We start from the raw sequence: 16,199 nt of genomic DNA on the forward strand, positions 1-16,199 counted from the left end.
GCTTAAAAGATCACTGATGTCACTGTTTGCGCCGCTTAACGACATCACGTGACGTCCACCCACTTTCGCTAACTCCACCCAATGTGTCCACCCACTTCCAGCCAGCACGGTTCAGCACGGTTGTAGTCGAAATGCAACTCCAACAGCCCCGCTCAGCTCGACTCAGCCCAACTCAGCACGGCACGGCTCAGCCGCGTTTGTAGTGGAAAAGCGGCAAGAGACATATGTTGCCATCAAGGACATCCATGCTTATTTGAGCAGGACAATACCAGGCCTCATTCTGTACGGGCTACAACAGCGTGGATTCGTAGACCGAGTGAGTGTGCTTGACTGGCCTGCTGCCGGTCCAGATCTGTCTCCTATTGAGAATGTATGGTGCATCATGAAGAGGAGAATCAGACAATGGCAACCACGGACTGTTGAACAGCTAAAGTCTTGTCTCAAGCAAAAATGGACAAAAATTCCACTTGTAAAACTGCAACAATTAGTATCGTCAGATCTCATATGATTAAAAAGTGTTATTAAAAGGAAAGGTGATGTAACACAATGGTAATAACGCCTCTGTGCCAACTTTGTTTTCTGAGTGTGTTGCAGGCATCAAATTCTAACTTTGTTTATATTTACAAAATACAATTAAGTTGGTTGGTAAAACTACTGAAAATCTTTTCTTTTTTTGAAAATCTTTTCTTTATTTAAAAATCTTTAAATAAAGATTCATGTGAATTAACAAATCACAGATTTTTTTATTGCATTTTGGAAAATATCCCAACTTTTCTGGAAATGGGGTTTATACACAGTAGTGTATTTTTCCTGTCGTCTTGCTTTCTGTATCATCTTTTCTATAGGTAATGCAGCAGTGGTGAAGCCATCAGAGTTCAGCTCTCACACTGCCAAGGTCATGGAGCGCCTGCGCATGTACTTGGATCCGATAAAAACTTATACACTGTTATTACTACCTCCATGTCAACAACATTACTGGAATCTAATCTACAGTGGGGTCTAAAAGTCTGCCCTCTAGTGATAATGCTCTTATTTTGCGTTCTTTTCTGATTGAATATAATAGTTTTCATTCCAGATTATATTACTGACAACAGCTTGAATTAAATGTAGAATCTTTGAACTATTTATATGAATTTCAGAGTCTTTTAGTATGTGGTACATCCCATTTTTTCCCTTTAATGACTGTGTGCATTCAAGCTGGCGTCGACTCCACAAGTTCATTACAAAACCTTATGATCCATTTTTGATCAAATCTATCAGAACGTCATATGAACACGTGCTTCAATAGAAGAGAAAAAAAGAAAATCCCATATTTCCAGTGTGCGCTCAGACTTTTGGACCCAAATGTATATTTATGTATATTCTATCCACATTCACTGGATATGAGCAGTTGTGCGCTCTGATTGGCTACTCTACTACTAAGATATCAGCTCATATCCCGTGAGTGGAGAAAAACAAAATGGCAGCACGTGTTGCTGAACCAACCGAGGACGAAATAAAAACTCTACTCGAAAACAAAATCCCCCAAAATACAAAAAAGCAGCAAAATATGGAATGAAAGTATTTGATGGTAAGAACATATCTTTCTTTTTCCAAGAATTATTATTATAGCATTTTATCCAAATTTCTACTGTAATTTTGCCGATTTGTTTACGTTCTAAGCAGAAATGATTTTGTCGGATGTTTTGTATAAAGATTTTATTTATCACATTTACAGATAATGAAAATAAAAATGCTCTGTTTCTCAAAATCCAGTCAATGTGGATGGAATAAAACACTTATTCCACTCAATCTCATCGTACCTGGCTAATGGCCAACTTGATGCTGCGAGCCTTGTCGGCTATCAAATCATGTACGACTCAATTTCGTGGAATAACTGTTCAGTGCTGTGAGACATAATATGCTTCCAAGAATACATACTACTGAAAATAATAATAATGCAGAATTACTAGTAATACAGAATACTGCATACAGTACCAGTCGAAAGTTTGAACACACCTTTTAATTCAAAGTTTTTCTTTATTTTTTCCCCTGCCCACCACCGGCGAGTGGCCTAGTGGCTAGTGTGTCCGCCTCTCGATCGGGAGATCACAAGTTCTACTCACGGTCGGGTCATACCAAAGACCATCGTAAAAATGATGCCTACTGCCATCTGGCAAGGCACGCTGCAATACAGATGCGAGTGAGGAGTCAAACTCTCGCGGTTACCAGAGGACTAGCCCCCCACTGTAACCCTAGCTATGTAATATAGGCGAGAGGCCAAGGGCTACGGAAACGGAGATCGGCGCCACCAAATGCGCCATGAATGGTGCGGGAAGGACTTTGACTTTGACTATCCCCTGCCCGAACGAAGTTTGGCAGGGGATATAGAAACGGATTCCGACTGTCCATCCGTCTGGTCACATTTTCGTTTCCGGGCCATATCTTTAAAACTACTGAAGATATCTTCATGAAACTTTGTATACGTATCAAGTAACATGTGAACTGGTGCCTTTTGCCAATTTGGATTTTTGAAAAAAAGTATTTTTTCAAAATTTTACATAAAAAATAGATTTTGACTTAGTTTCTAAGAGCAATGTTCATTTCCGGAGCATATATCCAAAACTATTCATGATACGGATTTGAAACTTGGTATACACGTTAACAAGGTGATGTAGATGTGCCTTTTCATACAAAGAAATTTGAGAAATTTTAATTTTTCATGTTTCCATGGAAACAGTTTCAGACTTAGTCTCTCAGGTTAGTCTTGGGGTAGGTTTTGTTTCCGGAGCAGAACTTGAAAACTATGAGTGGTACGGTCTTGAAAGTTGGTATATGTGTTGATTAAATAATGTATACGTGCCTTTTGATACTAAGAAATGTGAGAAATTTTGATTTTTAGCTCACCTGGACCAGAATTCCGGTGGTTTATGCTATGGGATGCTGAGGTCAGTGTAAAGAGGTAGGGTTGGTTTCCTGCAGCACAACTTGAAAAATGTGACAAATAATATCTTGAAACTTGGTATATAGGGTGGGGGATATAGACGACTGTCTTCTTGTTATTAATTAAGTCACTTGATGTCTTAAAGTAATGATGGATGTTGTTTCTCTTTACTTAGTTGAGCGGTTCTTGACATCATATGGATTACTACAGTTGTGGAATAGGACTATTTACTGTATTTTTATTATTTACTATTTACTGTTTGATCTCAAACACATTAAGAAGGCAAGAAATTGCACTAATTACCTTTTGATGAGGCACCTGTTATAGTAATTGAAAAGCGTTCCAGGTGACTCCCTCATGAAACTGGTTAAGATAATGCCAATAATGTGCAAAGCGTCATCAAGGTATACGGGGCTACTTTGAAGAATCTAAAATATGAAACTTTTTGTTTACTCCATAATTCCATACATGCTCCACATGTTATTTCATCATTTTGATGTCTTCAGTATAATGTAGAAAATAATAGTCAAACTACAGAAAAACCTATGAATGAGTAGGGATGTACAAACTTTTGGCTGGTACTGTACATAGACAGCAGAACTACATAAAGTGAAAAAAGATTGCCCAAATTGATTGATTTCAACTAAAATGTGCGTTAATGCTTTAAGGAGATGTACCATGTGGTGACTGGAGGAGTTCCTGAAACCCAGGAGTTGCTGAAGCAGCGTTTCGATCACATCTTCCACACAGGAAACAGCACAGTGGGGAAACTGGTGATGGAAGCAGCTGCACGCCACCTCACACCAGTCACGCTGGGGGGTCCCTGTTATATTGATAAAGGCTGTGACCTCCGAATATCCTCTGGTGAGCTTTATGCATCACGTGTTATCAAGGAGTCATGGAACAATGTGTGTCATTAAGATTTCAGGTCAAGGTCTGTGATAAGTCAGATAATTAAATACGCACAGACCTTTATTGTTACACTATCAGTGTCAAAGTAATGATAAGCTCCTGATTTACGTAAATAAACAAACATAAAAAGCTCCAGCCTGGTGATGCAGGACTGTAAGGTTTTGCCCATTCCTTACTTCCTGCTCAGTCAGAGTGATACTAGCCGGAATGGAATAGAAATCAACTGACTGAGCATTTTTAGTCATTAACAATACATCTTTAAAGGGGAACTGAAGTCATTTTTAAACTTGCTTTATTTCTTAATTAGCATGTTATTCAATTACGTTTTCGGTTTTATTAATCTTATATCGTGACTCGTACCGGCATATTATATTATACTTATCGGCCTGGGCAGCACGGTGGTGTAGTGGTTAGTGGTGTTGCCTCACAGCAAGAAGGTCCGTGTTGGAGCCCCGTGGCCAGCAAGGGCCTTTCTGTGTGGAGTTTGCATGTTCTCCCCGTGTCCGCGTGGGTTTCCTCCGGGTGCTCCGGTTTCCCCCACAGTCCAAAGACATGCAGGTTAGGTTAACTGGTGACTCTAAATTGAGCGTAGGTGTGAATGTGAGTGTGAATGGTTGTCTGTGTCTATGTGTCAGCCCTGTGATGACCTGGCGATTTGTCCAGGGTGTACCCCGCCTTTCGCCCGTAGTCAGCTGGGATAGGCTCCAGCTTGCCTGCGACCCTGTAGAACAGGATAAAGCGGCTACAGATAATGAGATGAGAATGAGACTTATTGGCCTTTTCGGTTTTTAGCCATGTTGAATGTAGTTTGAATGGTCCACGGGAGGCGTTGCTTATCCCCGCGATCTTCACGAGACTTGTGCGAGACTTCAAATGTGAAGTGTCAGCACCGCCATTTTGAAAACTGTTTACACAGCGGCCAGATCGCCATATCGTTCCAATTTAGATTCATTTCGAGATTTGCCAGCTTCATCAGTGATGGAGATTATTCCATACGACTTTGAACCAACGTGGAGTAGAGATGAGTTGGAAAGACGACAGGATAAGGACGAGTCCGTTGCGCTGGTATTTATGTCATTACTGTCGCACAGTTAAAACGTGCCAGATCAGGCGGCTGGTGGGTTTTCAAAATAATAAATACATGCATGCATTTTTGTGATAAATACATATTATACTAAGTGCATTTCTCACATAATCCTCACTAAGGGCGTATTCACACCTACGTTGTTTGGTCCGGACCAAACGAACCAAATTTCCCTTGGTCCGGACCTTTTGGGTTGGTCTGAATACAAACCACCGAACTCTGGTCCGGACCAAACAAGCGGACCGAGACCGAGCTGCAAGGTCGGACTCGGTCCAGACCAAAGGAACCCTGGTGTGGATCTTTTGGAGGTGTGAAAGCAGACCGGACCTAATCTGACAGTTTTGCTTTTTTGTACCTCGGGAGCTTCCGTCGTTTGTCGAGCATTATGGGAAACAGAGTCTTGACACTCCACCGCAAAGTGCAAACACTGTTTCGGTTGTCAAGGGAACCTTACAACAGTCGTTCAGTCATTCAGACCAGTGGCAGGCTAGACTACAGAGTACAAAAAATGAGTAGGGGGCAAACGTGGGCCGAGGAAGAAACGCGTACCCTTGTGGATATATGGGCAGATGTCCACATATCTGAGCTTTTGGAGAGAACACACAAAAATGCCGACGTGTTTGCTGTATTCAGTGAGAAAATGAAGGAGAAGGGGTTCACGTGCTCCCCAGAACAATGTCGGCTAAAAGTGAAGAAACTCCGTCAGACCTACATTAAAATCAGGGACATTCTTTCAAAAAGTGGCGGTACTAGCGACGCAAAAAAGAAATTCATCTATTACGATGGATAAGGCGAATATCCCGACACATACCTCCTCCGTCTTGCGTGAAGAGCCAGAACTGTCACAACATGATGTGCGCTCATCAGCGCTATCCTCCGTAGCCGCCTTGCCCTTTGTTGTCGTCGTTGATAAATTACTTGTACAACAGCATAGTAATCGCACAATTGTGAAAACAGTAAAAACTGGAAAAAACATATAGCTTTGATGACATTAAAAAGAATAACAGCACGGAAAGCCTCCATGACTACTTTTGAACTTAACGCTTTGTGCACGTGTCGTCTCTGACCAATAGCTGAACGACCTCAGGGCGCGTGGCTTTGTTGACAGATTTTGGTCCGCTTACTAAAATGTACAGTGTGAAAGCGAACCGCACCAAAATGAAAAAATAAAAAAACATTTGGTTCGGACCAAAGCAAGTGAACTATCGAACTATCCTGGTCTGAATACACCCTGAGGTTTCAGACAGCACTACAAAATGGCGTCCCTACTATATAGTGTCCTATACAGTGAGTAGGGAGCGATTTTGGACACAGGGAAAACTTCTGGCTTGATTACGTCAGCAATCGAAGGAGGGCGCGCGCATCTTTTGACAGCGTTGGCAGATGTCGGTCACTTTGATTTCCGCTGTATGTTTTACTTCCGTCCTACGATGTCTCGCACAGGTCTCAACGAATCTCGTTTACGGCCATTGCTTTGGCATATGGACTGATATATTACAGAGCATATTTCAAACACTCAGAACTTGCTATAGCAGCGACAAAAGAGCTATCAGAAATGCATTTCTATATTTAATAAAATGAGAGAAATAGAATTTTGATGATGAAAATATTTGCCTTCAGTTCCCCTTTAATAATGCATTTTCAAGTATTAACAAATGAATTATTTTATCGCCGAAAGTCTGTTATAAGATTAGTGCAGGAAGGACACTTGGGTTACGTGTGCAGACATTACATTACATTCTAGGCATTTAACAGACACTGTTATCCAGACCGATGTACAACATACCCAGAGCAGCCTGGGGAGCAGTTGGGGATTAGGTGCCTTGCTCAAGGGCACTTCAGCCATTCCTACTGGTCCAGGGAATTGACCCGGTGACCTTTTGTGTAGAGTATCCTGACTCTGTGTTTTGCTGCTGTTGAACAGGGCACTGGGAAAGGGGAGGGTGTGAGCCACCTGCTAGGCAAACAGTTCACACCTCTCCACAGTAACATTGGTACAGAGACAAAATGGACAGCACAGCTAAAGTTTTTTTGATAGTAAAATACTGTGTACCACTGCTCCATTAAATTCTTCTTCTTCTTCTTTTGGCTGCTCCTGTTAGGAGTCACCACAGCGGCAGGGGTGGTTCTAGCCATTTTGGGGCCCTAGGCGAAATACAGACATGGGGCCCTCAAAAGTCAGTCTTGAAACACACATACAGAATAATGGTCATCCCTACTGAGGTTTTTCACCTGACGTCACAGGGTCACGTGACGCCCCGGTGTCCGCCATTTTGAACGTCAAGCTAGCTAATGTCAACATAGTACCTAGTATGTTACTGTAGCAACGTTTACGTTCAGTCATTTGGATGACTGTTAAAACCTTTCAGTCTCAAGTTTTTCCTTTACTGGATTTACTAGTTTACTGAGCTAGCGCCAGCCTGCCCCGGAGCTAGCGCCAGCCTGCCCCGGAGCGCGCTAGCTCAGTAAACTAGTAAATACAGTAAAGGAAAAACTTATAACGGGCCATGTCTCAACAGACTAAGAAGTTATTTCAATGACATTTAATAACATTTTGTTTATCCTGAGGACCGAAAGTAAATGAAAATGTGAACAAACCTTAGCTGTCAGTGAACAATCCTGGTGGAAGCAGGTAAACGTCGTTCTCTAAGCCTGCTAACCTCAATTTTTGCAAATACCTCTCCCTCTGCTCGCCCTGTAAATGCCCTACGTCGCTGGATAGTGAAGGTGTTTTCTGCATCTCACTCGTTTTTCTTTTATGTTTTTCGTTTGTCGCCTTCCTCGCATTCAAACTGATTCGAGCCGTGACGTCCAAAATGGCAGCATCACATGACTTGGTCACGTGGGTGAAAAACCTCAATAGGCACATGTCATATCTCCTTGCTGTAAATTCAGAAAAAAAGATAGCAAACTGCCACTAATAATGTGCCCCAAATAAGCTCCACAGTGAAACAGGTTTGAGATTACTCCAGCATTTGCCAGAATTCTGACAGTGTTTATTGCTCAGATCAAACCAGAAAGAGAGAGAGCGGCAAGGCAAACAACAGAAGAAGAGACAGTAGAGAGAGAGAGAGCTAATTTTAAGAGCCAATCTCCATATTTTAATAAAACAAGGATATCTGAAATCCAATTATTATTTTTACTCCACAGATACATATTACCAGATATAAAATGATCTTATTCTTATCAGAAGTAGAACACAAATGGATCCATATTACCAGATACACATTACCAGAGATACAAAATGATCTTACTGTTACAGAACTACAACACAAATGGATATTACTCTATCGAAACCTCTACATTTCAATGGGATAAGACTGATGCCAAGATAAATGTACGAGAGAGAGAGAGATTGTGTGTGTGTGTGTGTGTGTGAGAGGGAGTGAGTGAGAGAGAGAGCCATTTAGTGACAGTGGTTGAGAGACAGATACAGAGGGATTGTGAGTTTGTAAAGGATGCAGCCAGTACATTATTGAAATGTCCTTAATCTTCAAAATTCCATTGTTCATGTATTCCATCACCATTCCATAATGGGGTGTAGGTGGGTGGGTGGGTGTGAGAGAGAGAGAGAGAGAGAGAGTGTTTGTGTGTGTGTGTGCGCGCGCGCGCGCGGGGGGGGGGGGGGGGGGGGGGGGTTGAGAAAGAGAGAGGTATGAGTTTTTAAAGGTTGCAGCCAGTACATTACTGAAAAGTCCTTAATCTCCAAATGTCCACTGTTCATCATAATCATATGAGAAAGAAAGTCCTACTTGTTGCTGGCTTCTCCAAAGTCTTCATAGAAAGGTGGTGTGCAGAGGTATGGAACGCAAACTACAATAATCAACACAGCATTATAACAAAACAACTCATTCCTCAACAGAGTCAACAGCGGAGGTTGAGGCTGTAGCAGACTCAGGCGATTTGAAAAATGTAGTTAGTTTCAGAAGTGCAGCTGCATTCTTTTTGCTTTGTGCCCTTTTTTTTCGTTTAGCGCAACCACTCTCATAACTGCGCTTCATCTTATTTACAGTTCCCTCTGCTTTGGTTTGAATTTCCGTCGCGCACCTGTCTACGTCGTCAGATCATGGACTAGTCCAATGTAAAACAACCAGGGTGTGTGTGTGTGTGTGCTGGGACAAATACTATATACACATGAATTCGATATTCTGATGCTATTTTGGTGTGTTTTTCCATTTATATCGTTGACTACTTAATATCAGAGACAAATTAAGATTACATATGTATTGTTTGGTGTTTACCATGATGGGGCTGACTGTTAGGGGCCCCCAAATTTTGGGGGCCCTAGGCAACCGCCTTGGTTTGCCTAATGGTAAGTCCGCCCCTGCACAGCGGATCTGTTCCACATATTTGATTTGCCATAAGTTTTACATCAGGTGCTCTTCCTGACGCAACCCTCCCCAATCTGTCTGGGCTCAGGACCGGCGTTAAGCATACACTGGCTTGTGCGAACCCTGTAGCTGGGTATTTTACCTAATCTCAGGGCTGTGAAAAATCCACGGATTCGCGGAATTCCACGGATTCTATCGCAAAAATACCATTTTTGTAAATCGTGTATTTTTGCAAAAAAAAAAAAAGTAGGGCGTGGGGGTACTCTGCTAATGGTTGGGGACCGTGATCACCGACGAGTACGTTGTTTACTGGATGAAAATCTAACACCAGGTGTCTCTGTATTTTATGACATCGTACAAGTTATATATATGACATCGTAGACCGTTTTACGACACTGCGCCATTTCTTTCTTCTCATTTTCGGGTTGCTCTTTTCAAACACGTGTTGACAATATAGCTTGCGATTAAGTGATGATAAAAGATTTTTTCGGTATGTCTGTGTCGCAGAGAGACATTGTACAGAAGGAGGATGGCGATAATGACGATGTGAAAAAAGTAGACAAGGAAACGGTATCAAGAATCCGTGGAATTGGCGGTGGCTGGAATTTAAAGTCGGAAACGAATATCTTCATGAACACATCTGAAAGATCAAGGAACCAGGCAAGGCGTACTGCACGTTATGCCATCAGGATGTAAAATACGGATTGGGAGGAAGAACATGCTCGGTCGATCATGTGCAGGGAAAGAAACGTGCAGAACTGGTGAAATTAAAGCTGTCAAATTATAGATTACCAGGTATTTATATCTTGTTTTCATATTTGTCTGTTGATCATGCATGATGCCTTTTACTAAACGTTTATTAGTGTTATAACTTGTGCTGATCGTCGTGTAAATGCATTTAGCATGATAGCCTTAGCATGATCACACATACACAGTGTAAGTTGTCCTCGGATTTTACTTTTTCCCATTTCACAGGCCTGTAATCTGCATGTTTTTAGGCTGTGGGGGAAACAGGAGCACCCGGAGGAAACCCACATGGACACGGGGAGAACATGCAAACTCCACACAGAAAGGCCCCTGTCAACCGTGAGGTTCAAACCCAGAACCTTCTTGCTAAATGGCGACAGTGCTAATCACTGCACTACTGTGTCGCCCTAACTGCCACAGTAAAAGGATAATATTAAATCTGGTAGGCTAGGTTAAAAAAGAAATAGTTATGGAAAACTGTCTCTGGGTAAAAGAGTCAACATTCTCCACTAAGCAGCCACACAAGGCCTGAGAGAAAGCTAGCCTAGCTAGCTAGCTAGATACAGTGGCATGCAAAAGTTTGGGCACCCTTACTGAAAATGTCTGTTACTGTGAGTAGTTAAGTGAGCAGAAGATGAACCGATCACCAAAAGGCATAAAGGTAAAGACGAGACATTTATTTTCAGCGTTTTCTGCAAGATTTGTGTATCATTTTTGTTTTGTACAATCGGAGAGTGAAAAAAGAAAAGGAACACCATGCGAAAGTTTGGGCACCCTAATACATTTGAGTTCTCAGGAAACTTTTACCAAGGTTCCAGACCTTAATTAGCTTATTGAGCTATGGCTTGTTCAAATTCTTCGTTAGGAAAGGTCAGATGATGCAGATTTCAAAGCTGTATAAATTCTCTGACTCCTCAAACTTGTCCCCAAAATCAACAGCCATGGGCTCCTCTAAGCAACTCCCTCACATTCTGAATAATAAAATAATTGATGCTCACAAAGCAGGAGAAGGCTACAAGAACGTAGCAAAGTGTTTTCAGGTAGCTGTTTCCTCAGATTGTAATGTTATCAAGAAATGGCAGTTAACAGAAACAGTGGAGATCAAGGTGAGGTCTGGAAGATGAAGAAAACTTTCTGAAAGAACTGCTCGTTGGATTGATAGAAAGGCAAATAAAAAACCCTGTTTGACTGCAAAAGACCTTCAGAAAGATTTAGCAGACCCTGGAGTGGTGGTGCACTGTTCTACTATGCAGCGACACCTGAACAAATATGACCTTCATGAAAGAGTCATCAGAAGAAAACCGTTCCTGCGTCCAAGCCGCAAAATTCAGCGTCTGAAGTTTGCAAATGAACATCTAAGCAAGCCTGATGCATTTTGGAAACAAGTCCTGTGGACTGATGAAATCAAAATAGAACTTTTTGGCCACAATGTGCAAAGGTATGTTTGGAGAAAAAAGGGTGCCAAATTGCAGGAAAAGAACACCTCTCCAACTCTGAAGCATGGGTGTGGATTGATCATGCTTTGGGGTTGTGTTGCAGCCAGTGGCACAGGGCACATTTCATTGGTCGAGGGAAGCATGGATTCGAATAAATACCAGCAAACTCTGGAAGCAAACATCACACCTTCTGTAAAAAAGTTGAAGTTAAAAAGAGGATGGGTCCTACAATAAGACGATGATCCAAAACACACCCCAAAATCTACAATGGAATACCTCAAGAGGCACAAGCTAAAGGTTTTGCCCTGGCCCTCACAGTCCCCTGACCTAAGCATCATTGAAAATCTGTGGATAGATCTCAAAAGAGCAGTGCATGCAAGACAGCCCAAGAAGCAAGGACGAATGTGTGAAAATCCCCCAGGTAAGAACTGAAAGATTATTTGCCGGCTACAAAAAGTGTTTACAAGCTGTGATACTTGCCAAAGGGGGTGTTACTACTGTAGGTACTAACCATGCAGGGTGCCCAAACTTTTGCTTCGGGCCCCTTTCCTTTTTTGTCATTTAGAAAATGTAAAAGATGAAACTAAAAAATTGTTTTTGCTTAAAATATAAAGGGAATGAGTCATCTTTAACTTTATGCCTTTTGGAGATCATTTCATCTTCAACTTGCTTAACTGTTCACAGTAACAGCAATTTTGACCAGGGGTGCCCAAACTTTTGCATACCAGTGTAGGTAGGTAGGTAGGTAGGTAGGTAGATTGATTGATTGATTGATTGATTGATTGATCTATCTTTGTAATTGTCAGGTACTAAGTAGCAAAACGTGATGTGAAGTGATGGCTTAGCCTTTCATTAGCTTAGCCTAACTGTTGTGCAGCAAAGTGAAATAAATAAGGGATAAAATCATAGAGTGATGGTCTTAACAGTTTTCCGTTCTTTTCTTACTGTTTTTTTTTTTTTTGCTTGTTTGTTTCCATGTTCTCAGCCGCATCACATGGGGGAAGTACGTGAACTGTGTTCAGACCTGCTTATCCCCGGATTACATCCTTTGTGAACTTAGCATCCAAGACAAAGTGTAGGAGGAGATTAGAAAATGCATTCAGGATTACTGGTGGTTTCTGTTTGGCAGACGTAACTCTTATTTACATTGCCCTCCGCAATTATTGGCACCACTTGTAAAGATTAGTAAAAAGGCTTCGAAAAAAATCCACCTTTTGGTGAAGTCGCTTCATCTCACACTGGAGAAAAATGCAGCCTTTAACTGAAGCAAATTTATTCAGAGAAAAACAAATCCCTCATCAAGAAATAATTATTTTCAACAAAAACGCATGTGCCACTATTACTGACACTCCTGCATTTAATACTTTGTACAGCCTCCCTTTGCCAGTAAAACAGCACTGAGTCTCTCCTGTAACAGTTTATAAGGTTGGAGATACAGAGCAGGACATCGGAGACCGTTCCTCTTTACACAATCTCTCCAGATCATCCAGGGTCCTCGGCCCTCTCTGGTGCTCTCTCCTCTTCAGCTCAGCCCACAGGTTTTCAGTGGGGTTCAGGTCAGGGGACTGAGATGGCCAGAGAATTGATTCTGTTCTCAGTGAACCATTGTGTTGATTTGGACATACAGTACGCTTCGGATCAGTGTCCTGCTGGAAGATCCAGTGACGGCCCAGTTTTAGTTTCCTGACAGAGGAGCCGGATTTTGATTTAAAATGTCCTGGTATTTCATGGAGTCCATGATGCCATGTACCCTAACAAGGTTTCCAGGGCTTTTGGAGGAAAATCAGCCCCAAAACATCATAGAACTTCCACCATATTTTAGAGTTGGGATCGGGTTCTTTTCATTACAGCCATCATTCTTTTTACGCCAAACCCACCTCGAGCGTTTATTGTCAGAAAGCTCCGTTTTTGTTGCATCAGAAAAGAGAACACGGTTCCAGTCAAAGTTGTAGCGTTTCGCAAACGTCAGGCACTTATGTTTGTGGTTAACTGACAGAAAAGGCTTTTTTCTAGCAAACCTTCCAAATAATCTGTTGGCATGGAGGTGGAGTCTGATGGTGGTTTTGGAGACTTGGAAACCCTAAGATTTGACTTCTTCTTGTAATTCACCAACAGTGATCCTTGGGGATTTTTTTTTTCTTGCCTCTGTTACCCTCCTCCTCACTGTATGTGGGACAAAATAAACTTGGCTCCTCTTCCAGGCAAGTTTGTAACAGTTCCAGTTGGTGTCCACTTTTTTTTTTATTATTGCCCAAACAGTAGAAATGGACATTTTCAGGCGAGTAGCTATTTTTTTTTAATTATAACCATTCCTTGACTTATGAAGGTCAACACACTTCTGTTATTTGGTTTGTACACTACCGTTCAAAAGTTTGGGGTCACTTGGAAATGTCCTTATTTTTGAAAGAAAAGCACTGTTCTTTTCAATGAAGATCACTTTAAACTAATCAGAAATCCACTCTATACATTGCTAATGTGGTAAATGACTATTCTAGCTGCAAATGTGTGGTTTTTGGTGCAATATCTCCATAGGTGTATAGAGGCCCATTTCCAGCAACTCTCACTCCAGTGTTCTAATGGTACAATGTGTTTGCTCATTGCCTCAGAAGGCTAATGGATGATTAGAAAACCCTTGTACAATCATGTTAGCACAGCTGAAAACAGTTGAGCTCTTTAGAGAAGCTATAAAACTGACCTTCCTTTGAGCAGATTGAGTTTCTGGAGCATCACATTTGTGGGGTCGATTAAATGCTCAAAATGGCCAGAAAAATGTCTTGACTATATTTTCTATTCATTTTACAACTTATGGTGGGAAATAAAAGTGTGACTTTTCATGGAAAACACAAAATTGTCTGGGTGACCCCAAACTTTTGAACGGTAGTGTATGTTCTCTGATCTTTCCTATGTTGATGTTGAGGGAATTTGGCCTCTGTGTCACCTCATATTTGTTCCCCAGTTAATCAGGAAGTCATGGATTACAGTTCGAAAGTTCCTACACACTCTAATCAACTCAAACATGTACAATTTAAATGGGAAACATGCTTCAGTTACATTGTGTTTGCTATACTTTCTAGGGGTGCCAGTAATAGTGGCACATGTGTTTTTGTTGAAAAGGATTATTTCTTGATGAGGGATTTGTTTTTCTCGGAAAAAATTTTCAATTAAAGGTTGGATTTTTCTAATTTTTTTAGTGTGAGATGAAGTTGGTGCCAATAATCATGGCGGGCACTGGAACAAATCACATTCAGGAGGACAAACAGAGTTCATGTTTGGGTTATTTGGTTTAAATTTTTAGTTGCCCAGCAAACAAATAGGTTTAATAAGAAAAAAGTGGAAAAATTGAGAGAAAATAAAGGCGATAGCCAAAATCGGATAATATCTTTTACATGTGATGCAAAAAAAAAAAAAAGCACACATCTTTCAGCCACAGTGTTGGCCCACCATTTGTTGACTTTTTATTGAGAACATCTACGTTATGTGATAATTAAAAATGTTGTTAGAAGAGGATAATGCACATACACTATATTGCCAAAAGTATTCGCTCACCTGCCTTGACTCACATAAGAACTTAAGTGACATCCCATTCCTAATCCATAGGGTTCAATATGACGTCGGTCCACCCTTTGCAGCTAGAACAGCTTCAACTCTTCTGGGAAGGCTGTCCACAAGGTTTAGGAGTGCGTTTATGGGAATTTTTGACCATTCTTCCAGAAGCGCATTTGTGAGGTCACACACTGATGTTGGACGAGAAGGCCTGGCTCTCAGTCTCCGATCTAATTCATCCCAAAGGTGTTCTATCAGGTTGAGGTCAGGACTCTGTGCAGGCCAGTCAAGTTCATCCACACCAGACTCTGTCATCCATGTCTTTATGGACCTTGCTTTGTGCACTGGTGCACAGTCATGTTGGAAGAGGAAGGGGCCAGCTCCAAACTGTACAAACAGTCTGCATGCCTAGGTGCTTGATTTTATACACCTGTGGCCATGGAAGTGATTGGAACACCCGATTCTGATAATTTGGATGGGTGAGCAAATACTTTTGGCAATATAGTGTATACTCATTCATTACTCTGTATTACTTCTTTAACCGAGTCACTTAGGTTTCCAAGCAACCAAAACGTGACTGATGAAGCACACTGCAGCTTTTACTTGCATAGTGGGTTTACTGATAAATTTATGATTTGTCTGCCTTTGACATTTTAAACCATTTCTGTGGCAGGAATTTTATACAAATAATCCCAAGACCTTCAGAGACTATGGATGCATCATCAGTCAGCAGCATTTCAAGAGAATAATGGCTCTCATGGAGGGGAGCACAGTGGCTATGGGGGGAGAACATGATGAATCCCAGTGCTACATTGATGAATAAATCATTGCAGTAAGAAAGTAAGCATTGCTCTGATTTGATGGTCTGATCACAGTACTCATTTTAACTTTTTGCACCTCAGCTCCCACTGTCCTAGAAGATGTAACCCCAGAATCAAAGGTGATGCAGGAAGAGATCTTTGGGCCTGTACTGCCCATCGTCCCTGTAAATGGAATGAATGAAGCCATCCAGTTCATTAACGAACAAGAGAAGCCATTGGCGATATATGTCTTCTCTTCTAGTAAGAAGGTAAATGAACCCGTCTGGATGAAATACAGTTAGGTCCATAAATATTTGGACAGAGGCAACAGTTTTCTAATTTTGGTTCTGTACATTACCACAATGAATTTTGAACAAAACAATTCAGATGCAGTTGAAGTTCAGACTTTCAGCTTTAATTCAG

General features: G+C 41.4%; 1 protein-coding gene across 1 annotated transcript in view; it reads left to right on the plus strand.

The window, feature by feature from the left end:
• The window catches only part of LOC132901478 (aldehyde dehydrogenase family 3 member A2-like), a 37,335-nt gene that overhangs the window by 12,133 nt on the left and 9,003 nt on the right, over nt 1–16,199 (plus strand). The window contains exons 2-3 of the mRNA XM_060943900.1: nt 3,592–3,787; nt 15,879–16,045. Of these exons, the coding sequence (XP_060799883.1) occupies nt 3,595–3,787; nt 15,879–16,045 (360 nt within the window). The 5' untranslated portion in view covers nt 3,592–3,594. The remainder of the gene's footprint in view (nt 1–3,591; nt 3,788–15,878; nt 16,046–16,199) is intronic.

The sequence above is a fragment of the Neoarius graeffei genome, chromosome 17, assembly GCF_027579695.1.
Source record: "Neoarius graeffei isolate fNeoGra1 chromosome 17, fNeoGra1.pri, whole genome shotgun sequence".
Taxonomy (NCBI): domain Eukaryota; kingdom Metazoa; phylum Chordata; class Actinopteri; order Siluriformes; family Ariidae; genus Neoarius; species Neoarius graeffei.